Source organism: Scylla paramamosain, chromosome 1 (genome assembly GCF_035594125.1).
Source record: "Scylla paramamosain isolate STU-SP2022 chromosome 1, ASM3559412v1, whole genome shotgun sequence".
Classification (NCBI taxonomy): Eukaryota; Metazoa; Arthropoda; class Malacostraca; order Decapoda; family Portunidae; genus Scylla; species Scylla paramamosain.
This window is the reverse complement of record NC_087151.1, coordinates 1,706,231-1,721,221: the sequence shown is the minus strand read 5'-3', so window position 1 is coordinate 1,721,221 and position 14,991 is coordinate 1,706,231. Positions and strand designations below refer to the sequence as shown.

The following is a 14,991-nucleotide window of genomic DNA, read 5'->3' as shown; positions in this document are numbered from 1 at the left end:
ACATTCTTGAACTGACTCTTCACAAAGCCTGCCTATATGCAACTGGGTAGAATATTGCAATCTTTATCAATAACAGTAAGGACTGATATATATGGGATGAAGCTGGTCTCCTGTCACTTCATGAAGTGGTACTTCCAAGCCCTTGCCTGAGTCTTTCCATCCAACACTCTGTTGAGCTAACTATAAAGCCTTTACACTCTGTTTACAGGAAAACTACCACACGACGCATTTCTTTTTTTTTTTTTTTATGTTTCTAGTTCTATCACGCTTCCTAAATGATCTTCATCTTGCTCATTTGATACTCCAGCAACCAAGAAAATTTTTGTGCTCATCATGGCACAAAATATAATTACTGGAACCACCAAAAAGTTATCAATTAATCTACTGAATATTCTATCTATAAAGTGGAGAAAAAGATTTATTGCAATGTCAAGGATTCTGCCAGTCTCAGTGATAAAGTCTGTATGTGTTGACAGGAAATACATATAGAGTGGGAGCATTCTGGTACATAACCAAATTTTTTAAAATTCAAAAGTAACTTCACCATTTGTGAATTGCTATTCACAACTCCTTTCTGGAATGTAACAGTTGCAAAAAAGCAAGGCTCAACAGCTTATATATGTGTATAAAATTTCTGATAGTACCACCGAATATGTGAGATGACCAGTCATGTGAAAAATGTTACTTTTATAAACGAGATTCTATACAATACACACCTGAAAAATGTACAATTGTAAGCAAAAAATAATGAATTTCACTGTAAGGCAAATTAAAAATGTTACACAACTCTTAACTCACAAATATCAGTTTAAACTATGCTAAAATGATTTATCTGGAATAAAATATGTAAAAGAACATTTTCACTTGAAAATTTCCTGACACAAATCTTAATAATAAAAAGAGATGATTTATGGCAATCACCTAACTACATTCTGAGCAACTCTGGCAACCATAGCTTTAGAAAACCATCAACATGCTGTTCCTTCATCTTCATCATCATTGGAAGCACCTGGAAGATTATTTCTACTAGAAGAGGCTTGATTATGTGAAAGGAAAGCCACATTGGCTGGTTTCAACAAAGGGCCTGGGTGGGGCTGTGCCTGTGCCCCTCCGCTAGTGGACGGACTGACCACATAGCTACTGTTTGGCTGATGTAGATAAGAGTTCAATCCATAATGAAGGTAACTGGCATTTGGGAAAGGACGCTGATGAGGTGGTGGAACATTGGCTGGTGTGAGAGGCGATGGTGACAAACAAGGCGTGGTACAGTATGAATTGCTCAGATCACACACATCCAGGAGCCGCAGAAGTTCTGATGGCTCAGGGCCACCATTGATCAGTACACCTGGTTAGGAGCCAATAAACATCAGTACATCTACCTATATACTGCACGTGATTCACACAAAAATTCTATATTAAAGACTGGAAGAAAGAATGTATTAAAACATTATTTTTTTATGTTGTTGCATACCAGTACTTGGCTTAAAGTAAAAGATTCCAAATGAAAAGGTATATATAAAAAAAATAATACACAATTATGTTTAAAAATGTATTAAAATTGTATCTCTGAAATTAATATCCATTATATGGAATGCAGTTTTTATTGTTCAAAACCTGAAACATAAACCTTTAAAATAATAACAATAATAATAACAACAACAACAACAACAACAACAACAACAACAACAACAACAACAACAATAATGATGATTGATGTTTTAAATTTCTTCTGTGGTAATAAGTAGGAGTCAGGAATATACTCTTGAACTCTTTTTTTTTACAGCTTAAGTTCACACAGTCACATTAAGAGAAATCTGAGGCACACTGTGGGACTCCTTAGATATTCTAGACCATGCAGTATTACAAGAACCCATGTTAACGTCAACCAGGTTATGAATGGCATGACTGAATACAGTAAACTTAATTCTTCATCACTAGCAAAGCTCAACTTACCTGATTCACCCTTATTACTTAGTTCAAGGGCAGTTGTTAAGTCCCACATTTGGATGGCACCATTGGAATGACCTGTAAATATGTAGCGCCTTGGCCTTGACCCCATACGACTGCTTCCCTCACATTCATGTACACAGAACCCACTAATTGTTGTGGAATCTACAGATTTGATAACACACACTCTGTAAAAACAATAAAACTTCTTTAACCACACTATGATTACTCACTTTCCTCACACAAACTCACCAGGAAGACCAGATGATTTTTTCTGAAGATTTAAAAGCTGCCTAATACTGATCAACAGACAAAAAAAATGGATTCTTATCTTCTTTGGTAAATTTACAGTTTAAATTAAGGTAAATAATATTTTAATTATTTCTTGTTAGTGCAGCAGCAACTCAGTTTTGTGGTGCCAGTTTGAAAACATAATCAAGCGTCAGCTATGAAGAATGAATGAAAAGTGTAATTAGGTACAGACTTACCTCCTGCCATTACTAGCAAGTCGTACAAACAATTGATCTGTTTCTGGTACTACTTTTTGAATAAATACTTGTTCATCATCCTGCTCTCCATAAGGACCTGAAAGACAATTACATCTGTAAATATTCACTCTTACAAGTAAAATTAATCTCAAGCTCATATACTTTTAATGAAGTTTGAATCTTAACAATATCATGAATTTAGTAATGAAAAGTATTAAATTCAAGCAAATTTTTTATGGTTCAATGACAAAAACAGACACTTAATAAAACCCAGTCATATTTGTGCTATTTTGGAGTTGGTCTACAAACTTTACCTAGAAAGACAGAATAAAATATGGATGTGTGTCTTGTACATAAGCAATTTTCATGTAATAAAAGAACAAGACAAATAAATTCCAGACTGAATTAGAAATCAAATTCACTCATGTTTGTACAGAAATTTCAGCAAGATCAATATGATCTATGAGGATAAAATAAAAAAGAAGGATTTGAAGACCTGAAATTTTGTTTGATTTACATATACATAAAGCTTTCATTATCATACCTTTGCTACACTGTACATGCACAAAACATTGCAAGATTTAAGTCATATATTCCTACTACTTACTAACTTAAAGTACTGGCTAGAACACTTACCACAGTCATTAGCAATAGCATAATAAATATTTGGGTCAACTTCATCAATTGTAAGTATTTTGTATGATGACAGTGGAGTTGATCCTGGCTGTGTTGATATCATTCCTCTGAATCGAGTGACTGACCACGTGCGGACGTGATTGTACTCACTGCACACACTGATCAGCAACTTCTCTGATAGTGTTACCTGCAAAAGGAAGCAATGACAGTAAGTTCATACTTCTGTCTTTAATACAGTTACTGTTAATTTTAATTTTCATGGAGACTAGAAAATAGCAAATAAGTAGAAACTTTACAGCCTTAATCAAAAGAAACACTTCTGATCTCAGTCACATAAGATACTCAAGTTTTGCACTTCCGTTTAAACTCACATTGAACTTGGAATCACAAATTTGTGATACATTTTCTTAATGCAAAAACATAGCTAGTGTAAAAATCGTTGCCTTTGGTCATAAGATACTGCTGCATCTTGGTTCTGGGACAGTATAGTGTCTCTGTCCAACCTACTACTGACCATCAGTTGTTGCTAAGATAACTAATTTATTCTTCACCTCAAGCTCTCTCAATTCACTCATTTCACACACCTTTCCGGAACCCCGTTATCAACTGTCTCAATCACTTCCTGAGTTAGCTACCAGCACAGTCATTATCAACCACAAACAGCAGCTGATAAGAATCTATTCTCTACTATTAACATCCATCAGTTTCAAACCTCTAAGTAACATTCTCACACTCACCTCTCTTACAACATCCACATAAACATAAAACTTAATCGAACAATCTGACATTACAATCTACAATTTTTTATAGATTCATATGCAGAAATTTAAATAAATGTCTAGAATCAGGACACTTTCTCTATCATTAGGTGTATGCTTGTAATTAATCAGGCATACAAGACAACACTTTTTTTAAGCATCTCTGGCACTAGGAAATTCAACAATAGAAAATGATGTTCCTATTTTCTACTAGAAAAATATTAAATGTGAAACTCTATGCCATGCAAATTAGACACAACCTTGGTAACAGGAAATCGATGGACTGTAAAAGTCTGGAAGAGCTGAGGCCCATGTCCAACTGTCTCTGGATGCTGCACTATAACCCGCACAGTCCCAGAACTGGTGCCATAGGCTATCTCAATCCAATTTCCACAAACATCTGAAAGCAAAACAAATAAAATCACCTTCAACATTAGTACAGATAACAATATATGTACATTTCTACAATATAATCCAATAACATACTACTTATCTTTTGCCATGCACAAAACACAAGTAATGAAAGAAAACCACCTTCCTCCTTATCCTCATCTTTCTCTCTCTCTCATGAATGACTAATAAATGACTGATGATATACCAGTACAGGAAGATGCTATATTACACTCTATACATCAATGGATATATGTGCCTAAATAATTAAAGATCTGAAAATCAAGCATTCATAGAATAAAAGGTGTAAGGAATCAATGTTAAATTTATGGTCATTCTTCTGTAATCTTATTGTCCTATAAGGAATGCTTACTAATTGGCCTGTATATAATCTATCAACAAAATATGTATACAACTCATCAACATTTACTCCCCCTAATCCCCCCATCCCACCCCCCTCCATTGTCTCCACTCCATCTTCCATCAGCCTCAACCTCATCTCACTCATCTCAGCATGACCTGACCTGCCAACCCAAAACTCACACCTCAGTATATCTCCTCCTCTCTCACTCCTGCTACTCATTCACTCATTTCTCACCTCCTCCTGCTCTCCACCCTTACACCTCACTTCACCTCTCCCACCTTGCCTCATCTCCCTCACCTCTGTTCTGGATCTCACCTCCCCCTCTGTCCACTGTCAGTCAACTCCTTAGAGGTACCTTCTTAATCCCTCAAAATCTGCTCTCCTAATGTCAGGAATTTTACTATTGTCTGTTCAGAGCAAGAAGTCTGTTCAAGATGGGGCAAGTATGGTGGTTTACCTCTAGCCATGTTGCCAAATCAACCTTCGTACATGGGCCTCTCTCTTTTGTTTCCCATCCGTGTGCTGTTTTGAAAATTATATTTTATGTGTTCTGTATACAGTAAAGGAAAGTATATAGTACAATGAGTGTTGATGTTTAGGATTATTACTATGATTTGTATAAATTCTATGACATGGCAAATATTTTTTCCCATGTTACCACATTGTCCTGGTAGTGGTGGTGGTGGTGGTGGTGGTGGTGGTGGTGGGGTACCATTAAAAGGGATTAGCACTCCCACGTAGGGGAGAGAGAGAGAGAGAGAGAGAGAGAGAGAGAGAGAGAGAGAGAGAGAGAGAGAGAGAGAGAGAGAGAGAGAGAGAGAGAGAGAGAGAGAGAGAGAGAGAGAGAGATAAACAGGTGCGAAGGAAGGGAGACAGACTGTTAATGCGATAACTGGCAGAGGAACTGGCAGAGCGGACTCATGGGAATTCCAGAATCTGCCACACCTTGAACAGACTTCATGCTCTGAACAGACTAGTGTTTTTGCTTTTAGAGACTCTCTCCCACTTTGATTTGTATCTAATTTCACAGTGGTCACCGTTATCTACCTGTCCTCCAATGTCCACCTGCAAAAATTTGTTTCCTTACTATGCAGAAAATTTGCATAGCCTGTAGTAAAAACATCTATGTAAACATGATAAAAAAGAACATCAAACATACAAAAACTTAATTTCCACATCATATCCTTAAGTACTGCAAGTGAGGTGTCTTGATTACCAAATGTTCACAGCTTCTTCATAAAATGCAAGCAGAGGAGCATATAATTGATTCATTCAGCTTCAACTTTATAATAAATAAGAAGGTAAATTTATACCATGTTTATAGAAAACCCTTAACATGTCCAGCTCTTCTGCTTTTACAAGAACTATGAGCCACTAGGTTACTTGATTTTTTATTTATATATTTCTGTAATATTTATGTAACCACCTATCCACCTTTGCACCTGGCTGATATTCCCAATAAAAGGGATAAAATACAACAATAATCATATTCATATTCACAAACATTATTTCAGACTTTGGTTAGGAGTTTTGTGCCTCTTACATTGAAAAAAATAATAATGTCTAAGCTCTTAAATAAAAAAATACACAAATAATAATAAACATACAGCAATAATTAAATATCTTACTTGTTTTTGGTGTGAGATACACTGAAATAGCAGTGATGATGTCATTTGATGGATCATGGTAGAGCTCAGTAACAAGTAAATCATTGTCCTTCATTCTCAGTGGAAACTTCTGCATATCTGCAAAAATACAATTGTATTCATTCACTTCTTTCTCATCCAGTCTTTTAGTCACTAATATTGTGACTTGTAATATATGAAAGCGAAGAAAATACCATTATCAACAATAAAAATACTACTCAATATATAAATAAAAGCCAAAAAATTTGCAATGCCCAATGATTTCAGTCTCACACACACACACACACACACACACACTTTTATATATTTTCTTCTAAATACAGCCCACATGTTACATGCAGTCTTCAGTATCGAGTGTTTGTTGGCACCCATCACGATGGTGTCACTGAAAGCATTCAAGTCACACATGCACTGCCTCACATTGGCCAGCTGTTTATAAATAATACCAGCATGTTCAATATCTATTGGCTGTTTCACTATTGCCATGTATCGTCAAAACTGACCAATGAACAAGTGGGAGAAGCAAGTGGTGGTGCAGGAATGGAAGATGACAGTACAATGGATGGAGGTTAGTTATGGATGAAGAGTTAGTTATTAGGAGCCTAGTAGTGTTATACTGTTCTCTCTCATCATCACCAGAAACTCTTCTGCCAACATTTATGGGTTAGTTACATGACATTAAAAAAATTATATTAAACTAAAATGCTAATGGAGGCTTAATTATTCACTTTTGTGTGACAGCTAGGCTTAAATTTTCAAATATAATCTACACAGAAAATCCATTAGGACCTCTACTTACCAATATAGTATATGGAACCATTGGTGCACCCAAGAAGCAGGAAAGAGCCAGCAGTGTCAAAAGATGCAATGGGGAGCACATCCTGGATCTGCCAGTGCTGAGTCATGGCATGCCACACACCAATTTTACCAACAGAAGAGAGAGCTACTAACTGAGATCCAATAAAGAAGAGATATTCCACTGAGACCTTAAGATTAAATGTTCCTGAAAGAAAGAAGTCAGACTTTCAGCTTTAATAATTAAATGTTAAATGATTATTCAATGTCCAAAAATAATATTTGTACAATGTTCAATACTCATGTAATTAATGTAGCATAAAAAAACTCCCACACAATAAATCGATTACATCAGGCATATCTTATAATATTCACCAATATCATTTTTACTGCCATCCTCAGCAATACCCCAGAGTCGAATGTGGGAAGAATAAGAAATCGCCAGCATCTTCTGGCCTGCTTCTCCACCCTGACTTGGTGGGGAAAGCTTAGCATTGAGGGCAACTCTTTCAATGAGTTGGTCAATATATGGAGAGGTGAATGCCAGTTGCCACCCTGTGCTGTCTTTATTCCTATGGAAGAATTGAAAGAAAAAATAATACTCATCAGTTACTTTCAAGAAGAAACATAAATCCCCAAATATAGCATGGTATTGCAACACAAACAGACAAAAAATTTAGAAATGTGTGCATTTCGAAAAAAAGACAATATATTAAATATTTCAGTTGTGAGACCCACATTGGTAGTATTTTCACATGAATATTAAAATATAAAATAAAGAAAGCATACTGTTGACTCATGAAAAAAAACATCAAGGAAACTAATGGCTTATTAGCACAGGATATCAGAACCATGACCACAGAACATCTACTTACCAACGATTCACAGCACTTTTAATAGAAGCATGTAACAGAAGAGTATATGCTAATCAACACATAATTAATCATTATCTTGCATTAAAAAAAATCACATATGAAAGACTTTAAATTCAACAAAGTACAAGAAATATCAGATGCAGTAGATTAAGACAAGGTATAGTAGATGTCAAATACCAAAAGTTATGACACAATATAAGGGATGTTTCTAAAATCCAAGATAAATCACAAACAAGCAACTAATACATTTTTTTTTCCTCATTTCCAGAATCCTGCACCACAACCACAAGCACCACAATCACCATCATTTACTTATCTGTAGTATACTGGACCTGGGCTACAATCAAGAGCTCCTATCTCTGTACCTTTATTTATAAATATCTCTTGTCTATTTTAGGTTGCTCAGAAACTTTGTACCTTTATTTATGAATATCTCTTGTCTATTTCAGATTGCTCAGAATCTTTCATTTCACATTAAATGCAATCTATCCTTCGGGAAACATGACCAAAAATATGAAAATCTGTAAAAACTGATTACTAAATATGACCTACCTGTAACATGTGACAAAGTGAGCATAAGCCACTAAAATCCAATTATGATGCGCCTTGACCATTCGAACACGCAGGGGATCAACCCAAGCTGAACCTGAAAAATCATGGTAAACAATACTTTTTTATTATTTCCAACTTATTTGGAAAAAAAAAATAATATATATATATATATATATATATATATATATATATATATATATATATATATATATATATATATATATATATATATATATATATATATATATATATATATATATATATATATATATATATATATATAATTTAAATTAGAATAAGTAGTACTTTCAATGAAATATCTGACAGTACTTTTCATTGTTTTCTGTAACACACCTTATCACAGTAAACAGTGAGTAAGGAAGGGTTTTCCTTTTTTTTCTTTCATTATTATTATTATACAGCAACTTTGTAACAATATTTCTTACTAGAAGTATCCTCAGATTAGAATCCACATTCAAAATACAATGAGTCCCAATCATCATACAAACATTTAAGTGGGTAAGTACTGCATTAATAATCCATTTTCTTATAAAAAAAAATTGACAGTAAATGAGAACAGTATATTTTCTGACTAATAATCAGTTATATAACTTTTGCAATTATGGCAAAAATAAAATTCAAACAAGCTAAAACAATGACTAGCTTCATCATCTATCCACAAGCACAAATACCACAGCCCATTTCACATTCCACACGGGTGGCTTGTTTTGGACATAAAAATAACCATCTCAATAATGGAAGCATCTACCATATAAACTAATTCCCATTGGTCACATGCATTGAACAACATAATATCAAATATGTCTACGAAAGTCACTATGAGATCCTACTGTATCGTATTTATTCTGAAATACCTTACTTACCTGCCTTGACAGAGGTCCTAGGATTAGGCATCAACCTAGATTATGCTCACAGTACAAAATACATCACTAAACAAAGTAACACAGCAAACAATGTAACATACCAGGTGGTCCAACATTATTCAGAACATTGATTTCATTTTTGAAGAATTTATTAAGATCAGCCGAGGAATTTCTAGAGTGTCTCAGGTCCATAGAGGGCGTTCTGGAGTGTGTTCTTGCTGCATGACTCCGCAGATCACTGGAGCTTCGTGATATATGGCCTGGATACACACCACTGTGAATACCTACATAAAAAATTCAATATTTTCAGTTTGATGCAATTTTATTCTCTAAAATTCCTCAAAAAATATAAGATACTAAATTACAGCAATTCATGCTGTCAAAATATGATCTAACTAGTTTCAGGTAATCTAGTGTTTTACATAACTGTAAATATCACGAAAATCTTAAGAAATTCCAGCCATTTCTAATATTTTGGTATACAAAAATAAGTATTTTGGATGGCCTTTTGTAGTTATATTACCTAATTGTCATGCATTATAAAGGGAAGGACAGCTCATCCACAAATTCAATCAACTGGTAGCATTTAACTGATTTCAATATCTAGGACTCTAAGAAGTGGGGAATAAGTTATGTCTGATTCAAGATACGCCTGCAGTATGAACAGAAGGAATGGGAAAGGGTAATGACAGAGTATGTGACAAATTCTGTAAGTACAAATGAAATGCTGAGTGCTGACAATTCTGAAATACAAACATCTATGGTAGTTACATCATACAGTACTTGAAAAGGATGAGTGAAAGATGAAATGAGGAAAGCAGAGTGGCCAGTTTCATGCCACTACTCATATGGCAAAAAAGATGTCAAGTCTAAAATAAAAGGTGACAGTAGAAGACAGATCTTGCTTTTCACATTTTACTCTCATAATCAGAGACCATCAAAATAAATTACCTCACTGTATCCTCTAAACTTATTTGTTATCCAACATAAATTTGCCAAAGAAAGCAATAAGTTTGTGAAGGTTGTTGGAGGATGAGCAACAGTTGCATATTTAGCCATCATTGTAACTGTATTGGTTTTACAGCTTGTTTCCAGCAACTCCACATTCATCTATTCCTTATATCTTAGGTGAAAGAGTGGGGCATGCTGTCTAGTGGTAATACAAAAACTCAGAACATTAAATAATTAAATATTAAGCAGCCAATAAAAAGTCAAGAGTCTTGGAAACATTATAAAATCACAGGAAATCTTGAATCCATGTCTTGCAATTCTCATAATGATAGCCCTTTAACTATTTATTGTTTCCACTGTGGTTCAGCACTCATGCTTGCATATGTACATGTATTTTCCATGTGACAAACTACTACACAAATATGGTGTGAATCATACATTAGCAATTACATATGAGTTGAAGAATACCCATCAAAAATAAAGAGAGAGAGAGAGAGAGAGAGAGAGAGAGAGAGAGAGAGAGAGAGAGAGAGAGAGAGAGAGAGAGAGAGAGAGAGAGGTATTTCAAGCCAAGCAGAAACAACATGATCTATGAAGAGGATACACACTGCCAGGACATTGAGTAACTTGAAGCACATGAAGTAAGCCACTGGTTGATGGGATGGGGCCCTTGGCTAGTCTCATATACATATCACTAATAAGATCTCTAATCCACTACACTGGATCGTTATATCATAAACAGTAACTGAAACAAACCTTGACCAACAAGTTGAGGTGGGTTGTGACGCATGTCAAGAGAGGAGTTTCGTGAGTGTCCTGGTCTGGGCACAGCAACAGCACCTGGCACTCCCCCACTTGCAGCAAGACCTTCAGGTACACGTATGCCTCCCACTGAGGAAACAGTACTGGTGGTGTTGGCACTGCTAGTACTGCCACTGGCATTGGTAGTATTGCTCACACTATTTGATGGACGTGACTCAGATGCTGATGTTGGTGGAGGTTCTTGAATAGGAATGCCTGGAAAATGTGAATCAATAATTTTGAGCTAAACAAAATTATGCTATATTTCCAACATTCTGCTTACTATCTTTCATAATAAGATGCAACATTTATACACTTTGACTTACTTGGAGGTGAAAGATATCCACAAAACAAGACATCTCCACAAGATGAATGATGCAAGTCTTGACATAGCATTAATCTTTTCACCAAAGGAGCTATGCCATAAAATTCTGCTTCATGCCTGAAAAAGTGACAAGGTTTGATATTAGGAAGTATGGCATAAACTTCTCCTGTCCTTGAATAGTTCTAGCTTATGAAATGGAAAAGCAGTGAGAGGTTAAAGGGAAATTAACCCACTAGGTGCCAAGTCTTCAAACACGTACTATATGCCTATGCCAGCTACAAAAAGAACTTGACTCCAAATATCAACAAGCCACAAATAGTTTAGTGCAACTTAAAATATGGGGAGTAAAAAGTAATAGATTAATGCTTCCCCTACACTTTCCTATATTGATCAACACCCTAGAATGGTCAAAGAACAAAACAACTCCCAGTATGAGTCTAGAGAGAGTGATGTGAGCAATCCACTTTCCTCAGCAATAATGTATGTCTCCATGATGTTCCCACCTGGTATAAATTGCCAGTCTCTGAGGTATGTGGTTTGCAACAGATAAATCTTCATCACCCGTCTTATAGTGAGCCAACTATCAATGCTTTCCCCTAGTGAGAGCTCTCAGGAACAAATGTCAGCTATTGTAAATGTAGATATACCAAGAGAAAACCAGGTACAAAAATGTTAAGGAGAAGTCTTGTACAGTACATATATGCAACTAATTATCTTGGTGATCATCACAGTATTCATACAGACAGCACATTGTCCCAGAGATGATGAAAGTTTTACCACACTGCTAAACATATATTCACTCTACTTATAGTTCTAATTACATGGGAAAATTACAGTTAACACAAAAAGTTAGCACAATGAATTATGGATGATACATAACCTTTTGTATATACAATAAATCCTATATATGTAGTTTCAATGCAAGATGAAAACACATGATCTCTTCTACAAGTGGTTTGTAAGAGACAGTAAATGAGAAAACAATAATATTTGTAAACAAATAAAAAGTATATTCATGTTCCAAGAAAAATCTTGTAAATAAAGGAAGTACCACTTCACTGAAATATACCTAAATGTCACATACATCTGATTTCTTTGAAGCTATGTTGGATTAAAATAATAAGTCATTTTTAGTAATAAAACTACAACATTTAGGTTATAATAAAACACACTATAAATTATATTACCTCAAAGCATTGATGTCCACAACTACCATGTTGAGATCTCTTGTCCGAAGATAATTAAGAATGATACTGAAGAGGGATGGATCCCGGTCAATAAATATAGCACCAGATTCATCTCTTAGAGTTGAAATACGTCCCGAGAGTAATGAAGTGAAGAATGTGTCAGGGACCCATGTTAATGTGTGTCGTGATGTACTGAACCTGAAAGAGCAAAACATTACAAATCAGAAATACTGTAAAACTATCACATGCAGAACATCATTTGATATATCTACATTTCAATAAGCTGCACATGATAATACACCTTAGATCAGTGGTTCTTAACTTAAGGGCCACAACCCAAAGTTGGGTTGCCAATCCACTTCAATGGGTCACCAAGGATATGTGCACAATTTTTTCCCCAATATACCTATTTAAAACATTATCAAGGTATTAATCCTGTGTATAAAATACCTAGGTTTATGAAGGTATGTGGGTCACCATGGTCAATCAGGGCAGGATTTTGGGTCATAGCCAAAAAAAGATTAAGAACCACTGCCTTTGATCATCATTTAGGTGCAGCTAAAATCAATAACAGAAGACATGAGAAGGCATTAGGTAAAATGCAATAAGTGTATTGGGCTAAGACTTTGTAAAAAAAAATAGTGATAATAAATAAATGTTAATAAATCAATAAACAAATAAAATACATGACCTTACACTGTTAATTACCAAGGAACTGAGGTATATCACTCACAATCATGAAAATCATTCACACTTACATATGTGAATGCTTTTCGTATGTTTTCGTTCAGAGTGAGTGGACTGAAAATAAGTGAAATGGAGATTTAGGATGACTGGTTTTTGTAGAGAGGTGTTGTGAGTGGTGTTACAAGAGGGACCGATAAACTGGAGGTGAAGGAAAAATCATAGAAATAGTAGAGAGTAAGTTTGAAGAAGAAAATATAGTGTGGGTAGGTTAGCGGAAGAACTGTGGATGTTTGGCAGGGTGTGTCAGAGACTTGAGAGTGCTTCACAGTTTCTGCTCCGCAGCAAGACAACAAAATGGTCCTTGCCATAATAAAAGACCACATTCTCCCTGGCACTACTATTACATCTGATTCCTGGAAAGCAAACAGTTGTCTACAGGAGGAAGGATACTGACACCTAACTGTTAACCACTCTGTCAACTATGTGGACCCGAATAACAGAGCTACACACATCAACAATATCAAGTGGCTGTGGTGAAATTTCACCTCCAGTTCTTCCCACTGAGGACTCCAGTGATGAGAAGTACCAGAGGACCAATAAGTTAAGTTAGGTTAGGTTTAGTTATGTTAGGTTGGGTTTGATTAAGTTTAGTTTAAGGTTAGATTAGGTTAGGGTTAGTTAGGTTAGGTTTAATTAAGCTTTGTTTTGTCATGTGTGAAGATGAAACTACATTTTTTCTGGTAGATTTGGGTGTTTTTTTTTTGGATGAATACCTGCTTGTTTTCATAATAAATCATTGGTTTATGTGTGCGTGTATGGTGGTATTAAAAAAAAAATTATTTGCCGTAGAAACAGTTACTAAATTCATTCAAAGCATACCAAAATCTAACAGAAAAATGTAGTTTCATCCGAAAATGTCAGACGGGTGTACTTATTTCATTTACTGGGATGACAAAAGAATACATAAAGAGATGCTATCGGTAAGATTTACTTGATATTGCTGTGATCATAATATTGTTATAATCATAATATTGCGCTATATGATCCAACATACGCTCATTGCCTCAATATCTTGCCTCAAAAAGCTAAGAAATAAGTTGAAATTGTAATAGAATAATGGTGAACCTGTGGTCTGTCAAAACCACTGTTGTGAGGCTGGGGGGAGACAGCAAAACTGGAAACTGCTACTCCCTGATATTCAACATTGTCAACTGCTTGCTTTCTACTGCTACGTTAACAACAGTAAATACGAAGTCTATCCCTCACAAGATCTGTAGGTAAACTTATTTAGTGCCGGATGATTACCAACCTTTGTCCACCAACGTTAAGGTTAATAATATCTCCCGAGCCTGGAAAATATGAAGATGCCATTGCAGCATCTGAAGTCTGCTCAGCTGCACGTCACTCGTCACCCGCCATGTTGTGTTTGGTGTTTACATCCGTCAGCTGCTGGCGGGACGATGTCGTGCCAAATCGCTCCCGGCTCAAAATTTCTCCCGGGAATAATGTGGACCCGGGAGCGATTTGGCACAACGGAAAATTGCTTTCACCGTCCATCGCTCCCACCGTCCAAATTGCTCCTGATAAAAATTTCGATGGAAATCAACTGCTGTATGAAATTTTATTGACTATATGAAATTTTATCGAATGTATGAAATTTTATCGACAAATTACTACTGCATCGTTGTCTGTGGACTATGTAACA

The 14,991-nt window shown here is 35.5% G+C and overlaps 1 protein-coding gene across 2 annotated transcripts; it reads right to left on the bottom strand.

Annotated features, from left to right (window-relative positions):
* Window positions 1-228: 228 nt before the first annotated feature.
* Window positions 229-14,752, bottom strand: LOC135111570 (BTB/POZ domain-containing protein KCTD3-like). 2 transcript variants are annotated; one of them, XM_064025048.1, is made up of 15 exons: window positions 14,596-14,752; window positions 12,600-12,797; window positions 11,414-11,529; window positions 11,043-11,303; window positions 9,437-9,619; window positions 8,452-8,545; window positions 7,900-7,914; window positions 7,400-7,596; window positions 7,029-7,232; window positions 6,212-6,328; window positions 4,090-4,229; window positions 3,072-3,258; window positions 2,436-2,532; window positions 1,954-2,135; window positions 229-1,345 (listed from the first exon to the last, which is right to left on the bottom strand). In XM_064025048.1, the coding sequence occupies exons 1-15, from the start codon at window positions 14,655-14,657 to the stop codon at window positions 969-971; spliced, it is 2,430 nt and encodes an 809-aa protein (XP_063881118.1). In that variant the 5' UTR covers window positions 14,658-14,752; the 3' UTR covers window positions 229-968. The 2 variants fall into 2 exon arrangements, with proteins under 2 accessions (XP_063881118.1, XP_063881209.1); XM_064025139.1 differs by lacking the exon at window positions 7,900-7,914.
* Window positions 14,753-14,991: the final 239 nt, after the last annotated feature.